This window comes from Pseudophryne corroboree, chromosome 3 (genome assembly GCF_028390025.1).
Source record: "Pseudophryne corroboree isolate aPseCor3 chromosome 3, aPseCor3.hap2, whole genome shotgun sequence".
NCBI lineage: Eukaryota > Metazoa > Chordata > Amphibia > Anura > Myobatrachidae > Pseudophryne > Pseudophryne corroboree.
Genome location: NC_086446.1, coordinates 593,510,913 through 593,531,805, shown reverse-complemented (window position 1 = coordinate 593,531,805; position 20,893 = coordinate 593,510,913). Strand labels below are relative to the sequence as shown.

General features: G+C 42.8%; 1 protein-coding gene across 4 annotated transcripts in view; it reads left to right on the top strand.

The window, feature by feature from the left end:
* The window catches only part of ASCC1 (activating signal cointegrator 1 complex subunit 1), a 729,419-nt gene that overhangs the window by 445,308 nt on the left and 263,218 nt on the right, over positions 1 to 20,893 (top strand). For 3 of the 4 annotated variants that reach the window (XM_063961462.1, XM_063961463.1, XM_063961461.1), the window contains exon 9: positions 10,052 to 10,131. In XM_063961462.1, coding sequence (XP_063817532.1) covers positions 10,052 to 10,131 — 80 coding nt within the window. Of the gene's footprint in view, positions 1 to 875; positions 1,107 to 10,051; positions 10,132 to 20,893 lie in introns of those variants that run through there. The other variant, XM_063961464.1, reaches the window with a different exon arrangement.

Sequence of the window (20,893 nt, the reverse complement as noted above, 5' to 3'; positions counted from 1 at the left end):
CACATATATACATTAAATTGTCTGTAATGTGCTTAGTTTGATGTTGGTAGCGCTTGTGGACTACTCAGAATCTATAGTTGTGAATGTAAAATTGGATTTGGTGTATCCGAGAGTTTCAGAACAAAGCGGCTCCATAGGCGCAAGTTACATTCTTCTTTATTTCTTTCTTAAAGACTACAATAGCCCATGTCCTTTGTTTATTGTTTATATTGTAGTCTTTAGACTAATGGTTAATATTTTGGAGACAAAATGACGTAGGACTATGCTACAATTCACGTACTGTTGACTCATTGTGATCCTTCCGATTAGATATATGAGTCTACTGTTTTTTATTAATAATTTTAAGATCTGATTACATTGTACCAGCAAATGATTTTAGGATGCAGTTTCAGCTGGTGAGTGCTCCTATTTACTGAATGTGTGTGTGTGTGTGTGTGTGTGTGTGTGTGTGTGTGTGTGTGTATATATATATATATATATATATATTGTGAATGCCAAATTGTTTCCTTACAAATATTTAAAATGCCCGCTCTAATATATATTGTAGACGCCTGCACATCTTATTACCATTTGCCATGAATGTGTGCTGTACATCGCAAAACACTACATCCTATAAGAGAAAACAATGCACCCACACGTTATCTGAGTTTCAAAGCTCATTGATGTATATATTTGTTATTAAAAGGATATGGATTTAATATATTACAATGTACAGTATACCTATAGTTACATGGTTACAACTCACACAGTAAGCAGTTAAAACATACAGTTACAGTTACAGGCCAGCATACAATACCATTATCCATAAGTTATATAAATTCGTCTCTCCATATCACTCTCTCTCTCTCTCTCTCTCTCTCTGTAAAATCATGCAGGAACTGGTGTAGAAGCAACTCCATCATCCTCTGAGACAAAACAGCAACTACTGTGTGATCAGCAATGTGTTATCTAGTTTTTGGGGAGGGGACTTTCTCATTCATGATGAGTCACTAGTCTGTGTATATGCTAAACAGGTTCAGCCTTGGAGACATCTGAGGGGGCTGGCCTGAGCTTCATGTCCACTACCTGTTTGGAATATCTATTCTAATAAAAGTGATTTTACCTTTCATACATTTAATCATAACTATTTGTTGCAATGTCCTACAACTTAATAACAAGTATCAAATGAATCTACACATTAATCTGCTTGCTTTAATACAAATATGACAGGTGTATCTGGTTTCGTTCAAATAATACACATACATGACATTACTTTATTTTATAATTTGAAATCATCATGATGTCTGGCGCTTGATATTATTATAATTATGTACTGCATGAAATAAGTGTCGAATCCATCTCTGTGGCACGTCCGTGTAAATGCGTGTGTTACCATATATTGCTGTGCTCGCTGCGCGTATTTGCAAGTATAGCGACTCATAATGTGTGTAGTTTGTATGTTCTTTTTATGTTATATTTTTGACTTCGACAGTCCACCCTTTGGCAGCAAACAATAACTGCCATCAATTATTAACATAAGAAAAAAAAATATTTCATACAATAATCGGTGACCTAGACACAAGTATGTATTCATTTCGCAAATCAGACACTTGACTATATTTGGGGAAGACAGGGAGGAGGACGAGATATCCTCTATATTAGGGGTGAGCAACAAGCGGCCCGCGGGCCGGATGCGGCCCGCGAACCGATTCTGCCTGGCCCCGCTGTCCCACACAGTGTGCAATGACAAGCGGCCCGACTGGCTGAGCCGCTCGTCATTGCGCTACGTACCTCCCAGACGCGGCGCCGCAGAGGAAATCCCGGTCACGTCACTACTGACCGGGATTTCCACTGTGACGTCAGGCGCTGGGCAGCACGGGGGGCGGGGCCACGGCAGGAGCGGGCAGCAGCAGCGACTCTGTGCTGCACCGCGGGCAGCAGGCAGCGGATCAGGCAGCGGGGATCTGGCATCAGGCAGCGGGGATCTGGCAGCAGGCAGCGGATCTGCCACTGTGAAAAAGGTAAATGGATCTGTGCTTAACTTTAAAAGCTGCTATATAGGTTCAGGGAAGGGGGGTTAGGAAAGGGGGGGGGACTGCTATATGGGTTTAGGGAAGAGGGGTAGGGACTGCTATATGGGTTTAGGGGAGGGGGGGAAGAGGGGTAGGGACTGCTATATGGGTCCAGCAGGGAAGGGGGGTAGAGACTGCTATATTGGTCTAGGGGAGGGGGGGGGGTGTTTTCAGCACTGTTTTAAAAAAAAAATTATTACTGGATTACTGTGTTTTTTTAGACATCTTGGATTTTGCCTGTAAAAAAACTATGCATGTAATGTATATTGTGGTGTATGTTTGTGTAGTTTTATATCTATATATATATATATATATATATCCACACTATGTTTTTATTGTTATATACGTAACTATGGGCCTAATTCAGACCTGATCGCAAGCAGGCGATTTTTGCACTGCTGCGATCAGGTAGTCGCTGCCTACAGGGGAGGGGGAAATCGCTGTGCAGGGGTGAGATCGCATCTGCAGAGAGCTGCACAAACAGAAGTTTGTGCAGTCTCTGCGCAACCCAGGACTTACTCTTCTAGTGCGATGATCGGGGCCAGAGCGGAGTGCTGACGTCAGAAACTCTCCCTCCAAATGCCTGGTCCCTCCTGCGTTTTTCCGGACACTCCTCTAAAACGCTCAATTGCCACTCACAAACGTCCTCTTCCTCTCAATCACCTTGCGATCGCCCGTGCGATCACTTTGTTCGTACCATCCCGACGCTGCGGACCGGCGCACCTACACATTGCGGTGCATGCGCAGTTCAGACCCGATTTACAAGATATTTTGTGTGTGGCCCTCGACTATTCACTGGAAGTGTTAAGCGGCCCCCCAGCTGAAATAATTGCCCACCCCTGCTCTATATGCACTCGGCGGTCACGGGACCACTGGTTGGGTGTGGGACAACATTCAACCTATAGACTATGCTGGGACAGTGCTTTGGCCTATAATGTCTGATTTGCGACGAACATTTCACACACGCATGTACCTACGTCTTTGTACACTGATGTTTGGATTCGATTGAGGTTCTGCTGGGTAGATGAAGAAGACACAAACAAATCGTGACAGTGACATATAAAATTTTCATGATCTACATATTCCTATCATTTTCTGAAAATTATTTCCATTTCTGGAACGTATGCTAGGTCTGTTTAATAATTGAACAAGGGTTATAAGTAGTGTCCTTCCTAAATAACATAAACCTTCGGAGTTCGGGGAGAGCCACTCATAAACCTTTCTTCCACATATATTAATGAGCTCTTTATCTGCAATGTGTGAATAGCCATTGTCTGATTGTTCCTGATTACCTCTGAACTCCATAACTACTAGACCTTTGATTTTTCTCTGACTTTAACAAACTGATCGGCTAATCCTGGGATCCTATAAGGAAATCACTCCTTCCTCCAGAACCAGTTCCAGTCCCACACTCGACTCCTCATAAAAAAACCTCGCAAAAATAGAATATCCTGAAAAAAAAATGTTTGTCAGCGGGAAAGAGAGAAAAGAGAAATAGAACAAAACAACTCTTGTTCATAACAATTCAATTACAATGACTGGTCTTTCTGCAATCCTTTAGTATGCTCAGGTAGTGTTCAACAGTGCCGCCTCTCAGTCTTCACGGCACAGAGTCTCTGGTGATACTTTTGCGATCTCACTCCATATACGAGTTCCTTCCGGACTACCGACTTTCCTGCAATGGGAATCGTGGACCCAAGTCTCTCTCTCAGCTACTTTCACTGGGATAGTGCTGTCAACAAAACTTGGTATGGTCCTTCCCACCTGTCTATTAAGCAACCTGAGTGTAAGAACAATCACACAGTCTCTTGGTTCACAATCAAGACAGTTAGTATTTGCATACCAGCAATCAACAGTTTCAAATTCTTTTGTCAAGTTCTCAAATGCTGGCTCATCTCAATAAGGTACTGTACTGTCACCTCATTGGTGTATTTCTGATTATTGTGCGGATCAATCATGACATGAGGTTGTCTTCCAAAAACAACCAAAAAGACACAAATACCAAAACAAAAACAAATTTCGAAGAACGTGATTCGTTGAGTGAAGATCTGGGAGTGGTTTCGATGCTACATAATACTAGTGGCAGTATCTATGATCACAATAGTACAATTTCAAGCTTTGCTCCTACTTCTAGGGGTACCATTATCTACACACAAATTTCTGCACAATTTTTCTTTGCGGTAAACACAGCAGCATCCGTTTCGGCAGGAAATGCCTCTACCCAGTTTGAGAAAACATCAGTACCCACCATTACATAACAATAATTCCTAAAGGGTGTTAACTGTACAAAGTCGATTTGTATTTCCTGAAAAGATCCGTCTGCAGGAGGGATATGGATGGCTCTGTTGGTATTGCTTTACTAATAATCTTCCTCAAGCAAATAAGACAGGTCATTGCTCTCTTACCTGCATGAGAATAGAATACTGGCGCACACCAGTAGGCTCTCATCAGCCTGCACATACCCTCTTTGCCTAGATGAGTCAGACCGTGTGCTACTTCAGCTAGACTTGGAAGGTATGCTCTGGGGGCTACTGGCTTACCGTGTCCACCTATCCACCGTCCTGAGGACTCCTGGTCATACCCCTTTGTCCCCCAGACTGCCTTTTCCTGTAGGGAACACACATTTTTCATTGTAATTTACTTTCGTGTGTTTGCAATGTAGAGTACCATGAGCATAACTCAAAAAAAAAAAAAACATCTCTAGAGGAGAGAGAGAAAATGAAAATGAAAAAGAAAATATCAGGTTTGCCATTTACCAACAGGCATATCAGTGTCTATACAAAATTTCCCTTCACTAGTATTCCCATTCTCCACCCTTTGTGCATGACAAGGCACACTGCAGTAATACTGGTGTTATCGTGCTGTTGAGATATACTGGGTTTGGGCAGAACTCTGAAGGACCTAGGCATGTGGAGTTTGAACTGAACTTGGGTCCATGTATTGTACCACCCTATGTGAATGCAAAAGATGAAGAGGAAACTGTAGAGAAACAGAATAGAGGTTGGTGACAGATAAGTTTGTAGAGGTGAAGAAGATTTTATAAAAGTTTGACAACTGGATTGGGCACTACGGGGAAGTGATTCTCTACTTGGTCTACTCCCCTTAAAAAAATTCTGTGTTTATCGTATCGCTATTGGGACTATCCCAGCCATCAATCCAGTGTCCTGTCCATCCTAAGTTCATAGGGAACCCAGTATCTATGAGATAATTTCCTCTATCTATGATGGACATGCATCTAGAACAGTAGAATGCGACATTAGTCTTCGTGGGTGTCTAACATACTTTGTACTTCCTGAGCAGGAGCACAGTATATGTATATCATATCTAACAAAATTAAGTTAATCAAGGGCCATTTCTGCTAGGAAAAAGAAGCAAAAGTTTAGAGGCCCCACCTTAACCCCAGCAAGTTTTGTCAAAGGGTAATGTTGCATTTATTTTGTTCTTCCCATTAGCCGAATCTGTGTTTTCTATATGGCTTATGATTTTTTACTATATGTCCCTTGGTCCCGTCTATGTGTTTAATAATGTGGCTTGTGTTTTCTGTCTAGGGGATCTATATTGACTATGTGTCCTACTACTCCTACAATCTCTGGCAAAATGCCCTTCCTTCCTACAAGTGTAACATATTATTGACCATTAGGAATCTGGGGTTTGGACTGATGGGTCTTTCCTGTATGTGCCAGTATACTTACCGTCCTCAACTTCTCCACCTGTTTTTCTCTGCGCCTAGCACTATTCTTGTGATGTTCAATAGCACACTATCTAAGATTAGCTACTGTGACCCCTTTCCAATTTTGCGAAGAAGTCTGCACCCTGACACTCAATGCCTTATTGAGCCCGTCCATTTGCACAGAGACAGCCACCTCCCATTTGCCGAATTAGTGTTTACCAGTGGTCTTATCCAGATGGAGAGTTTTCTATTACTTCAAAAGACACACACAAAAGAAAAAAATTAACAAGCTTCTAGGTCATGCGAAGTATTCATTCAATCCTTCTCATCCCGTATTAAGGGTCTGTATATGGTCCAACAAATATTTCTGAGCTCATCTTGACTAGGGGCATTACTAGGAATGAATACTTCTTATATGGTAACTGAAAGAAATACCCAGGGGTTACCTTGTCTCTGTCCGCTTTACTAATGTGCGGACAGATTTTTCGCCATTTCTGACGTTACTTTCTTGATTTTTTGTTTTTGTTTTATTTTTGGGTTTTACTATATATGTACACAAATGATACCATACTTACCGGTTCCACTGGTCTCAGCCACTTCCTCCACAGGCTACTGCTCTTCTTTTACCGGTTGGATACTCCTCTGGGTACATGAGAAATGGCTGAAAACAATCAGGTCACCCTCTCCTCCTAAATAAAACTTTAACATTCATTAGTACATATATAGTTTACAGATGGTCCTTCACAGTCTATTATATTTTGCACCTTTCGTACACAATTTACTCCCTCTACCATACACTTATTCTGCAGTTTGTGAGAACTCTTGGGAGGTGATTTAATTAGGTGCGAGGTGCACATTGTTTTAAAAGGGGTAATGTGCTGGAGATCAGGTAATTTGGAAGACCAGGGTGACCATTGCACCTGGAAATAGCTAGCTTTTGCTCACTTCCAGAGTAATGAGTGTCACTAAACCCTATATCCAGGTATGATGCCCACAGCTGTATTTCTAATTGAAATAATATATAGTATATCATGCACACTAAACTGCTGTGTGAGGAGACTCTCACTTAATTGAATCTCCCCTTTAAGCTTTCAATGAGATCTTTGATATTTACAAACCTTGCAAAAAAAATGATTCATACGTCTGTCTAATAAAAATAAAGCAGCCAGTATTTACCATGCACAGAAACAATATAACCCACCCAAATCTAACGCTCTCTGCACGTTACATCTGCCTTACCTACAGTGCAACATGGTTTTTCCCAATTGCCCCTCATTTCATGGTACAGTATCCAGCATATGCCATTAAGAGGAAGTAGTAGGGGGTATACAACAGTGGCCGAGCATGAGAAGTGTTTAGTAAGCAAATTAAGAAAAAAATAATAATAATTATATATATATATATATATATATATATATACACACATACATACAGGGGGGCTAAAAAGTATTTGGACAGCCACCGATTGTGGCTGTACAAATACTCATCTTTAAGCTCATGTTTAAGCTTACCCACTTAAAGATGAGAAAGGTCTGTGATTTCCACCATAGGTATATTTCAACTGTGAGAGGCAGAATCTGAAAGAAAAAAAAACCCCAGTAAATCACATTGTATGACTTTTAAACAATTTACTTGTATGTTCTTGTGGAAAATAAATTTTTGGACACCTACCAAGCAGCAAGATTTCTGGCTCTCACATACCTGTTACTTCTTTAAGAAGCGCTTCTATCCTCAACTCATTACCTGTATTAATGGCACCTGTTTGAACTGGTTATCTGTATAAAAGACACCTGTCCACACCCTCAAACAGTCAGACTGCTACCTCTCCACCATGGCCAAGACCGGAGAGCTGTCTTAAGGACACCAGGGACAAAATTGTAGAGCTGCACAAGGCTGGGATGAGCTACTTGACAATAGTCAAGCAGCTTGGTGAGAAGAGATCAACTGTTGGCGCAATTATAAAAAAATGGAAGAAATACAAGATCACTGACAATCTCCCTCGACCTGGGGCTCCATGCAAGATCTCACCTCATGGGGTATCAATGATCTTGAGAACGGGGAGGAATCAGCCCAGAACTACACGGGGGGACCTGGTCAATGACCTCAAGGGAGCTTGGACCACAGTCACAAAGGTTACAATTAGTAACACACTACATTGTCAAGGATTGAAATCCTGCAGCGCCCAAAAGGTCCCCCTGCTTAAGCCAGCACATTTACAGGCCCGTCTAAAGTTTGCCAGTGACCATCTGGATGATCCAGAGGAGGATTGGGAGAATGTAATGTGGTCAGATGAGAGCAAAATCAAACTTTTTGGTGTAAACTCCACTCGCTGTGTTTGGAGGGAGAAGAATGATAAATGGCATCCCAAGAACACCATACCCACTGTGAAGCTTGGGGGTGGAAACATCATGCTTTGGAGCTGCTTTCTGCAAAGGGGACAGGACGACTGATCCGTATTAAGGAGAGGATGAATGGGGCCATGTATCGTGAGATTTTGGGCAAAAACCTCCTTCCCTCAGTAAGAGCATTGAAGATGGAACGTGGCTGGGTCTTCCAGCATGACAATGACCCCAAACACACCGCCCAGGCAACTAAGGAGGAGCTCCGTAAGAAGCATTTCAAGGTCATGGAGTGGCCTAGGCAGTCTCCAGACCTCAACCCAATAGAAAATCTGTGGAGGAAGTTGAAATTCCGTGTTGCCCGGCGACAGCCCCAAAACATGACAGATCTAGAGAAGATCTGCATGGAAGAGTGGGCCAAAGTACCTGCTACAGTGTGTGCAAACCTGGTCAAGAACTACAGGAAACATTTGACCTCTGTAATTGCCAACCGAGGTTATATTACAAAGTATTGAGTTAAACTTTTTGATTGTCCAAATATTTATTTTCTGCAAGAATATACAAATAAATTGTTTAAAAATCATACAATGTGATTTCCCAGGTTTATTTTTTCAGATTCTATCTCTCACAGTTGAAGTGTACCTATGATGGAAACTACAGACCTCCCTCATCTTTTTAAGTGGGTCAACTTGCACAATCGGTGACTGTACAAAAACTTTTTTACCCTACTGTGTGTGTGTGTGTATGTATGTATGTATATATATATATGTGCATGTATATATATATATATGTGTGTGTGTGTGTGTGTGTGTGTGTGTGTGTGTGTGTGTGTGTGTGTGTATGTATATATATATATATATATATAGAAGATGGGGGATAGGGGTATCAGTGACCAACAGTGTTTCTAAAAGTAAATCTCTCAATAAGAGGTCTAAATACTAAGAATTTATATTTTAAAACAAAAATATATAAATGTATATAAAACCTTGCTGAAATCAAACAGACGAAACGCGTTGGGTGTACCTCATTGACTCTCTACACTAAAGATAAGCTCAAACTCTCTTATTATTTTTAGTCTTGACCTTTTTAGTTTTTTTGTGTTTTAGTTTTAAATTATTGTATATTTTTAGAATAAACTTATTATTATACTTTTTATCATAAAAAATTCTCCATTTATATATTTTTGTTTTAAAACATAAATTCTTAGTGTTTAGCCTTCTTATTGAGAGATTTACTTTTAGAAACGCCGTTGGTCGCTGATACCCCTAGCCCTCATCCATATTTTACTTAGCAGCATTTTACCCATGCTGACCATTTAGGGGCTAGCTGACACCCTATATCTATAAGGGAGTGGTCTAATTGTCAATAGTGTTTCTTTTATATTGTGCTCTTACCAACGTATGTGGCGCCATACTCCTATTGCTCATATACATATAATATCGTTTTTTGTTTGTTGTACAACATTAGTTACAGATGGATAAATGTGAGAAGTCTGGCACATTTTATTGCAGATCTCATTTTCACATGTTTGGATATTAGATTGTGTTATATTTTTTCTTTGCTTTGCAGGCCATTTACAGTAAAAGCAAAAAGACTAATAGCAAGCTACCACCGCTGTGTGGTACACAAGGAAATCAGAACTGCTGTTAGCATAATGAACGCTTTGTTGCAGCTGAGACCAGAAAGACATTCCCACTGTATACTGCACTGTGTTTTATATAACCTGCATTATCATTGCAACAAAGATCTGTTAAGATTAATTCATGAAAAATGTGGAGGCTCAATAGAGCTCAGACAATTAACAAGCATTTTTACTTTTATGATTGCGTGTGTGTGTATAGTTAGGGTTATATTGTCTCTTTTGTTCTCTGCTTTACACTGTACTTTTATAGCCATTAACAAGCAGCATTTACCTGGATAAAAGTGTTGTTTTTCTTTATCCTACCAGTTAAATGCTTTATAAATGCTTTGTTATTTGTCTTTTTTTCCAGCTGAGGACAGAAGCACCATATCCCCAGGAAAGCCTGGCCAAAGAGAAAGGGAGTCATTTGACGGCAGGAATCTTCTGAAGGTCAGTGAGGAAAGGTCACTCTTAAAGACATGGATTGCTTTTTGTATATGCAGTACAGGGTATATTTAAATGTTGCATGGCCTTTTGTTTTATTATATTTATTATATTTTTCCCTTGACTCCTGCTCTGTATTCTCTGGCGGAATCGATAGCTAATATTCAGGACATCAATGCTTGGAGAATTTTCGTTGGGTCCATGTTATATTTCTCTCGATTAGATGATAGCAATTCATTATGTATTGCCATTGTGCAGCAAGCTTTCAAATTCTCCAGGTAATATAACAGCACCTTGCAGCATTCTGATTCTCAGAGGGACGTAGACTTAAATAAAAAATTTTAAAAAAGTAAAGAAAATGCAATGGTTGATAGTTATACAGTACATCTGCTGATTACTGCAAGGATAAATACTGGGGTTACAGATGTGTTCTTCCTCATATTCGCAGTGATCCTTTTGCACGTGCGAACGGATCGTGGCAGTGACTAGTCACACCCAGCATGGAAGCAGGGTGCATACGCACATGCCCGCGCACAGTCGTGACCATGCTTTTTGTGGCAAACAAGTTGCGTTTTCCATGAATGGTCGCACAGATGAACTAGCACTCATCTGTATGTTTAGCATATTGCTCACTCAGCATTTTAATATATCATACATAGCTAGAAATATATTGTGATCTGGCAAAATATAGCAAAAGATCTTGTGGTCACTTATAATGTGGAGATTTATAGTACAGGTGTCGGAAATTTTCCAGGATGTAGTTATGTGACTGGCTTCCTCTAAATCCCGACAGTCGGCATGCCGATTATCAGGGACTATTCCCACTTGTGGGTGTCCATGACACCCATAGAGTGGGAATAGAACATGTGGCGAGCACAAGGGGCATCATTTCGCAAACCCCCCCTGCCGGCATTCTAGTTGTGGGATCTCGCCGTCGGTATGGTGACCGGGATCCCAAGCACCGGTCACCCATACCCAACCCAATTTTCCCATCCCCCACCTGATTGGTGAAGGTTTCTCTGCTCTGGAAAATCCACAGTCAACACTCGGGAGATTCCTAATGAAGTTGGGGACCAAAAGACAGATACAATTTCCAGATTAGGAATTAGCCTTTAACACTGTTTGTATTCAAATTATGTGTCAAACTAGTAACTGTTCCAGATTTTGATTCAAATATACAGAATGTAATCCATAAATTCCAAGAATGTCAGGCTGAAGGGTCGGCCCCCACACATTTTCACCTCACCAAACCTGGCCCTCTTTGCAAAAAGTTTGGACACCCCTGATCTAGACTTTACTTTTACTGGGGGTGGTTTAAGAATCCTGACTCCCCCTACTCATAGCTCCCCCACTTAGTTCTTCCCTCCCCTTTTCAATAAAAATTAAAAAAGCCATTGATAGATACTGAAATTTTCTACAGCGGGGTACACTGGTATTCCACAGGGAATAACATTGGGTGTAGAGTTGGATCTTGATCCAAGGCATCAACAGGCTAAAGCTTTGACTGTTCCCAGGATGCACTGCACCGCCTCCTCTATAGCTCCGCCTCCAAGCACTGGAGCTCAGTTTGTAAGTTGGTGCCTGCAGTGCAGGTTACTAACAGGGCGGGAGCTGCGCTAGGCAGCCCTAATAAGAGCTTTTTAAGAAGAAAGAAGACTTCAAGGGCCGCAGCACAGGCACTAGATGCTGTGTATTTCATGCTGACATTCTGTGCTGCGGCTCCATCACCTTCCCCAGCGGCGCTGCATACTCCCGCACCCTGGTTGCCGGGTACTTGCAGCGGAGGCGCTCCGGTTGAACACATCACCGCTGCTGCTCTTCTGGATCGCATGGCCTACTTCAGGGAGGAGGTAAGAGGGTCTCCCAGGTGGGACCCGCCGAAATCGCAATCCGGTCCTGGGACCGCACCACTGGCGTGGACACTGTGACCGTGCAAGGACTCCACTATATCCACGAGGGCAGGGAGCACAGTTCGGATTTACTAAAATCTGTTTATTATAGGCTCCATAGTACCCGGTGGTAAAGTCCAGCAGAGGGGATAAGGCGCTGACCTGTAGCCCCTCCCCCACCTCCAGGCGCCATCTACAGCAGGTGTTCCCGCCCTGGAGCTGTATCTCTCTCTCTCCCTCACTACTTGTCAACGCTTGGGTGCCATTTCTCAAAGCTGCGCTGATCCTGGGACTGCTGGGCACTGTCACCTTTGTAAAGCCGCCTGTCATCAGCGCTGTGCATTTACAGGACACTTAAGTATTCTACATTTCATTTAGACAGCGTTAGTTAAGAACAAGTGCACTTCTATATGAATATTTAGTACAAGTATTCTGTGATATACACCCAGTGGTTACTGTGCATTGTTATATATGTATATATATATATCTATATGTAGTATTGCTAGTTCAGTGCAGTTTTATTTTTTATATGTAATCATTTCTGCATTGTACCTGTGACTGTATGTGCCTATAGCTGCTGTGTGGATTCTATTCTGTGTATTACACATATTGCTATCACTGTATTCTGTGCCCTGGGGGTCTAAGTGCGTCAGGGTCTCATATACCATATAGTGTTCCACAGGATATACTGTTTTGTATTTTTCACTGTGTGTGTTCATACCACTTAAATCCTCTGTGCTCTGTAATTGCGGCCACATATCTTAGGGGTTTTTTGTCAGATACTGTGTTTGTCTGGCTATATTGTACTGATACGCCCTAAGGCTACATTCCCAATAAAGTCTGCTACACAGGACGGGAAATCCGCAGACGCTCCTGCATCATGCAGTGCTGGCGCCACAGATTTACCGGAGGATAAGATTTCTGCTGAGGGTTCAGGTACTGAGTGTTCTGCACCCCCTAGTCACCCCACAGCACCTGTGGCAAATCAGGATCCACCTTGGGCTGCATTTTCAAATATGCTGACTACTCTTCTAACACGACTTACGCCCCCTGTGGGACCTCCTGTGCCATTACAGCCACATATTGTCCACCATGGGCAGATACTCTGTCAACCCAGTTACAGCAACTAAATCAGTCCTTGGTTAAACAAAAACCTAACTCTCTCCCTACTGGGACCAAAGGGTCCTCTTAGCGAGCCATTTCTTCCTCACAATCCACTAATATTTCGGATGATTCTTCCGATGAGGATGGGGATTATACCGATCCTTCAGATTCTGAATCTACAACTCAGGTTGATGTTCCTGAACTAGTGGAAGCTATCAAACTGATCCTCCAGATTGAGGTTCAGGTTGAACCTCCTGCTACGACTAATGGGCCCTACACACTGCGGGATCCGCCGCCGAGCTGCCTGACGGTGGATACGGCTGAAGGGTGACCCGGCGGCGGGGGGCAGTGACGGGGGGATTGAAGTTTCTTCGCTCCCCCTGTCACCCGGCTCCATAGCAGTGCAGGCAATTATGGACGAGATCGTCCATATTGGCCTGCATGCACAAGCGACGGGGCACCAGCGATGAACGAGCGCGGGGCCACGCATCATTCATCGCTGGTGCCTCCACACTGAAAGATATGAACGGTATCTCGTTCATTAATGAACGAGATCGTTCATATCTTTCACTCATATCGCCCAGTGTGTAGGGCCTATAAGAAACCAAAGTTTAAACGTCAGAAGGTTGCTAAAGTAGTTTTACCTCATTCTGACCTCTTAATTGACATATGCCAGCAAGCCTGATCTTCTCCAGGAAATACATTTTCTTTGTCTAAAAGGATTTTGGCTCGTTATCCTATTCCTGCGGAGTTGAGTAACAAGTGCGAAACTCCACCGCCGGTGGATTCTCATGTCGCCCGTCTAGTGGTGTCCTCTACTCTGCCTGTCACTTCACTGAAGGAACCGATGGATAAGCGCGTGGAGGGATGCCTGAAGTCTATCTACACACTTACCAGTGCTGTATATAGACTCATTATAGCGGCCTCTTGGTCTGCTAAAGCTATTGAAGCATATGTTCAGGCAATTGAGGATGAGCTACCTCTAAATTTTTCTGACACTGCCAGACAATATCTGTCATATATTACTACAGCCTCTCACTATATTCAGGAGGCGGCCTCTGATGCCGGTGTAATGGCGGCCAAGGCGTCTACTACATCTATCCTGGCTCGCCGGATTTTGTGGTTAAGGTCCTGGAAAGTGGACCTGGACTCCCTTTTTAGGGAGACATACTGTTTGGGGAGGATCTGAACAAGATCCTGACTGACTTGGCATCAGCCAAGACTGCATTTCTCCCAAGTACTAATCCTTCTGTTTCAAAGGCTAAGAGTACCACTTTTATTTCCTTTGGACCTCCAGGTAAAGCAAAGGATCAAGCGTATCCGAGACAGGCTCGTACTTCCAAATCCAAACAGGATAAGCCTGCAGCATGACGGGGCGGGCCTCCCCCTGGGGGACCCCACGGTGGGAGGCCGACTTCTGCAGTTCGCCCAGGTCTGGTTAAGGGCCACTTCAGATGCTTGGGTGCGGGAAGTTATCTCTCACAGGTACGCAATTTCTTTCAAGAGACGCCCCCCTCAAAGGTTCTGCTCGACGGTTATCCCTTCGGATCCGCTGAAAGCACAAACTTTACACTTGGTTGTACCATCTCTTCTAGATACTGGAGTGATTGTGCCGGTACCTCTGACTCAAAGAGGCAGGGGTTACTATTCGACCCTGTTTCTAGTCCCGAAACCCAATGGATCCTCCCGGCCTTTACTCAACCTCAAATCTTTGAACAAATTTGTGAGGGTATCCAAATTCCGTATGGAAACTCTGCGCTCTATTGTACTGGCTATAGAGCCCAAGGACTATATGGTATCCCTGGACATACAGGATGCTTAGTGCCCCTGTCACTGAGCCGGTACCACTGTCGTCACGCATGGGGGGGGGGGGGAGTGGTATAGCGCACATAACAAGCGCTGATACTGCTTCACACCCATATCGCCAGTTCATACATTTACCCATGTATGTTTTATGATAGTCGGCCCGCCTCCCTCTGTACCACCTCTCTTGGCCCCTGTAAAGAAACTGTGCCCGCCCAAGGTTTTCCCTTCCAACGAAATATTCACACATCGGCTGGCTCCATACTGCTGCCGGTGTGTGCCGCATGTCCACATGGTGATTTTCCCCTCAACTGCTTTGACCACCCGGGGGGAAAGCCAAATACTGCAATGGACCCAGGCAGAATGGTTCATTTTGATACACCTGATTCAGCCACCTCTTTACTTATACCCCTTTTCTACCTAGAAGCACGTGTCGCACCCGGGAGCCTGACACGTGTGCTACCTGGCTGCGGCCCTTGCTCAGCCCCCTTTCCCACTGCACTCACCAACCCGGCATATTGCCGGGTTGGTGAAGCTGCTGGCGACGCGGCAGGGGCGGCGCTGGGAGATCACATGATCTCCCAGCGCCGCCTTTCATACACTCTGAACGGGAGCGGCTTCCATTTACATTGCACAGCTTACCGGGTTGAACTCGTGTTCAACTCGGTAAGCTACCCGGGTAGGATTCCCGGATCACTTGATCCTGGTTTTTGCAGTGGGACACTTTTCCACTAGCAAAAAAACACAGGTAAATGCGTGCCCTTGTGCATTTACCCGTGTTTTTTGAGCTAGTGGAAAAGGGGTTCTAGTGAGAAGAGGAATTGAATGCGAGATAAATAACCCATTTACACTACAAGCAACTGGAAATTGAAGAACCAATTCCAATGTCAGAATTTAATACGAATGTAGCTTCAATTGCTTTAAAAAATACCTTTTTATGCTAAAGTTGACCTTTTAACAGAGCTGTGCTGGAATACTATAATCTCGCTCGCTTTCAGGCTTCATACATCAAAAAGTAATTTTTGGGTTTAAATGTTACTGAACCTTCTGTCTAGTTCCTTCCCAACAATAGGACACATCCGCAGGGTACATAACCATTTTGACATATATAATAATAGAAATTAATAGCATGTGGACAGCTGGATTGATACCTTTGCAGGAGCCATCAGCAAATAAGGTTGGTGTGGAGTCACAAGGGGAGATAAAATGGAACAATTGATTGAAATGAGTGATGTTAATAGTGAGGATGATATAGATGGTCCTATGAAGACAATAGATTAGCAGCTACACCAGATATGCTTGGCAACGCCTGTTGCCTTCATCTGAAAGAGAACCTTTTCTGTGCTCTGTTCTGTGTATTATATTTACTTGTTTTACTACAGCTAGAGCCTCACAAAAGAATTCTACTACCCTTATTCTCAGTCTAGAGGTATTATTCTCCAGAGCATTGACTCAAATATCGCCATTTTGACTAGCTTTGATACATTTGTGTTCTGCAGGCACCTACTATTTTCTGACACTTCCAGTTAGATCATTTCCTTTGGAAATGTGTCTGTTGGGATTGTGTGCAATAACATACTGTACTGCCATACCGAGGAATTTCTTACTTATAAGCATTAAACTCGCTGTGCATGATAAAATGACAATGTTTGCAGCAAGAATCTGGCACTTAGAATTTACTGCTCATTGAGCTTGGATTGCTTTTAATTGTGCATTAGTCTATATGAAGAAAGGAGTTTTTGCAAATAGTTTTGATATTTTATTGTAGTCATTTTTTTTTTGCCTATTCACTGTTAAAATCATGGGACTGCCAGTTGGAATTGTGATCGTTAAAGGGGAAGTAAAGGTCCAGAATGCTCAAAATGATTGTTGCCTTATGTGCAATTTTTGCTGCTGCATTATTTTCAATGTGCACATTTGCAGCTATATGAAATTTATTAGCAGAACTGAAGGACTGCACTGGGAGCTGTTTTGTTTAGACTAAAACTATAAAAGGACTGGTTATGTATAAAGTAGTGTATTGGAACAAAAATTCAACATCTTTTCAGTGTAGGTTACATTCAGTTGCTGCTGTGTCCAGGTGTAGTGAGGAACTATGATGTCCAGAGCAAGCACCGATGCGCCTCCCCAGTTCTGAAGTGTGACTGCATAGGGGGTGTAGTCAGCATATTTAGTCTGGTGCAGTGTTAAGCTCAGTACACTCTAGGAGATCCCCGCCGACGCCGATATTGGCGGGGTTCCGGTATCGTTAAGTGCATACACACTTGCTGACGGCATGGCTGTCGTTAACGAGGACCTCCCTCGTCTGTACATGTTCAGACAAGGGAGGGGGACGTTAACGATGCGCGGGAGCGCACATTGTTAACGACATTGAGTGTACACAATGGGCGAGATTGTAAAAGATCTCACTCAGATCGTCCCTATTGAGCAAGATCGTTAAATTTCTCATCTAGTGTGTATGAGGCTTTAGACTGGATGATATAGGGCCCACTGGGGGTATGGAATGGAGCACATGAAAATAGTTTGAAAGCAGTAGTGCAAGTGCGTGTGCTATTCTCAGGTGTGCTTGTGTCCAGAGTTTTGAAGGTGTAAACCAGAGACCAATGTACGAGGGTGGTCCAATATATAAGGTGACAAGACCTCTTATTGCGTAAATTTATTCAACGTGTGTGTGTGTGTGTGTAGTTACTTGGAGGGCACCGCCTTATTGACTTTATTGTTATTCTAGACGGAGTGCTGCTGATCTATATACAATATATATATATATATATATATATATATATATATATACAATCAATAGTATGTTCTTGAAAACATATTATTTTTCCACATAGTCCCCATACTTGTCTAAGCAATTGTTCCAAATGTACACCAAGCTATCTATCACAGCATAGAAGAAATCAATGTCAAGTGCCTGAAGCCAGGACATGACGGCTTGCTTAACTCCACCGTCTGTTGTTAATCGCATTCCACCCAGGTGCTTTGTCAATGGTCCAAAGAGATGAAAATCACTCTAAGCCAGGTCAGGGCTGTACGGAGGATGTGCTTGGACAGCCGGATCGCTGCTCATCTTGAATATATGTCCTGCCATTATCAAAGGCAGGGCACCAAACCCAAACCTGTTTCCGTGACATGCTGTTATCACCGTACACTTTGAAAAGATGACGATGAGTTTCAGATGCTGATGTGCCCTTTAGACACAGAAATCTGATTACACAAGACCAACAATTATAAATGGTGTATTATCTGCCAATTGTGACGTATATGAAATCAGTACCTCCACTGAATGCCTACTATAACATATTATGGGGAGTATTCAATTTGTCCCGGTTTTTTTCGACCAATCGAAAAAACTGTACTTTTAGTCAGTTTTTAAATCAAATTTACTTTCAACCTATTCAGTGCCTGTGCCATTTTTTCAACTGGTTAAAAAATCCCGGCACGCGAAAACCACGTTTATCGGCGAATTCATCGCCGATACACTTTTTTTTGCCAATTTTGCAGGCATTTTCACCCATTTTTGGCGCAATTTTCGCCCATGCCAATTCGACAAAAAAACTGTGAAATGGCATGAGCGAAAACGCCCGCATTTGAATACCCTGTGTCAAATTAGTGCCGTTTTTTTAACCAGTCGAAAAAAACGCACTATTTCAATACCCCCTTTCTGCAGTTTGCAGGTAGTGTGGGATCAAAGAAACTAATGTAGGCTACAATGATTAATATGATATAGAGGTAATATTGGAGTAAAAGAAAATCAACTGCATAAATGAATATTAAAATGATCGATGTAAATAAACTATTAAATGGATTGATACACATAATCAGTGCTAACAACCCTCTGGATGTTGAGGAACTTCTTATGGCAGATACACAGAGCTGGCCCTAACCAATATGATGCCCTAGGCAAGATTTTGGCTGGTGCCCCCTAGCACCACCACTAGTTCCGCCTCTGACCCTGCACGCCATTCCCAGCACCATCACCCCTCACCCATAGCAGTTTTAATTTTGGTGTTCCTACCCCCTATATTTTAAATAGGAACAGTGCGCACATTCAGCGCACAGCCCAAAAAGGGATGTGTTCTTGCTGGGAAGGGGCATGGCCACACAATAGTACCCCCAATTCAAATTACGCAACACAGTAGTGTAACTTTATTTACATTTTATCATGCGATAGTGTCCCTAATTCACGTTACATCACACAGTAGTACCACTTTACCTTATATACGTTACTCCTCACAGTAGTGCCCCTTATTCACATTACATATCACGATATTGATCTTTATTCACATTAGACCACACAGTAGTGCCCTTTCTATACGTTACACCACACAGTAGAGCACCTTATACACATAATGCCACTCATTAGTAATGGATTTATACACATAATAGCACACAGTAATGCCCCTTCACATATGCCAACCTTTATTAATGCCCTTATACACATAATGTCCCTTACACATAGGCTACACATTATTAATGCCCTTATACACATAATTACACACACAATGTCCCTTTCACATACGCTGCACATTATTAATGCACTTATACACATAATGACACACACAGTGCCCCTTACACATATACCGCACATTATTAATGCATTTATACACATGACTTACGTAATGCCCTTTACACATATGCCGATCACTATTGCACAACCAACCCTCCCACACACAGCACTCACATGGCCGCTAACACCGTGACCTCTGCTTCTGCTTGGATACAGATGTGTTCTCATACATCTTGCCTCAATACGCCATGCAGCAGGAGATGCCTCTCTGGCAGCTCTGCTAACGTCGGGCGCCTTTTTGATGAAAAAGCATCTTATTTGTATATGTGGCTAGGATGCACAAGCTGCTTCTGCTAATTAAAATGATATGCAGCATGCCTATATTCTGTGTGTGACTGTGGCTGTATCTGCATACAAAATGCTACGTTACAGTGATTTCCAAGAATACACTGTAACGTAGCATTTCGTATGCAGATACAGCCAAAGTCACACACAGAATATAGGCATGCTGCATATCATTTTAATCAGCAGAAGCTGCTTATGCCCCAGGCATTTGTCTAGTTTGCCTATGCCTAGGGCCTGCTCTGCAGATACACCTCTGTATGTATGATCAATGATATGTAACTGCAGACCTTTGCTTATTCCCTCTAATAATGACAATGTGACGGCATGCTGACAGCTGGGGAAGCGTAAATGAGCCCCTTTCGGGCTCGCTGCGCTTGCCACGCTGCGGGCATGGTGGCACGCTACGCACGCCACACTACTTATTCTCTCTCCAGGGGGGTCGTAGACCCCCAAGAGGAAGGGAGAATAGTTGTTGGTATGCCGGGTGTCGGGATTCCGGCGCCGTTATCCTGAGCGCCGGGATCCCAACAGCCGACATACTGAATACCACCCTGGTTACAGATTAAAGAAATGCAGTAGATACAACCAGGACATGGGATAAATGCCGGATAAATTACCTGGTGCATGTTTCTTTGCATCCAGTCCGCATTATAAGAAGACTGACCGATATACAGTAGAGAGTCTGCATTGTTCGCATTACTGACTTGTGGCAAAACATCAATGCACTTGGATTGACAGGTGGTTTGGGTGTTTTTTTTCACAGAGAAGTTTGCTTTATAGATACCGGTCATTGTCTGAGGTCCAATTATATTGCAGGTCGATATCAAACAAAGTTGGGAGCTTTCTTCGAAATCCTTGACAGCAATTTGTTGGGCTTATCCACGTTCTGTATATGTTTTTATGCTTTGAAAGGTCATATCTTCCAAAAAAGGTTAATTCAATCATTCGGAGCTAGTGGTTCTTTTCCTACTAAATCTGATTTAGGCAACCTGCAACAACATGTCGAAAGCCACGTATTTCTTATTTCTGTCTTAAACCATAGAAAGTGTTTTCCCAGCCGTTAGCAGGATTTGATTTGTCAGCCTAAGCCTTTTATTCATCCAGCTATGTTCCATTC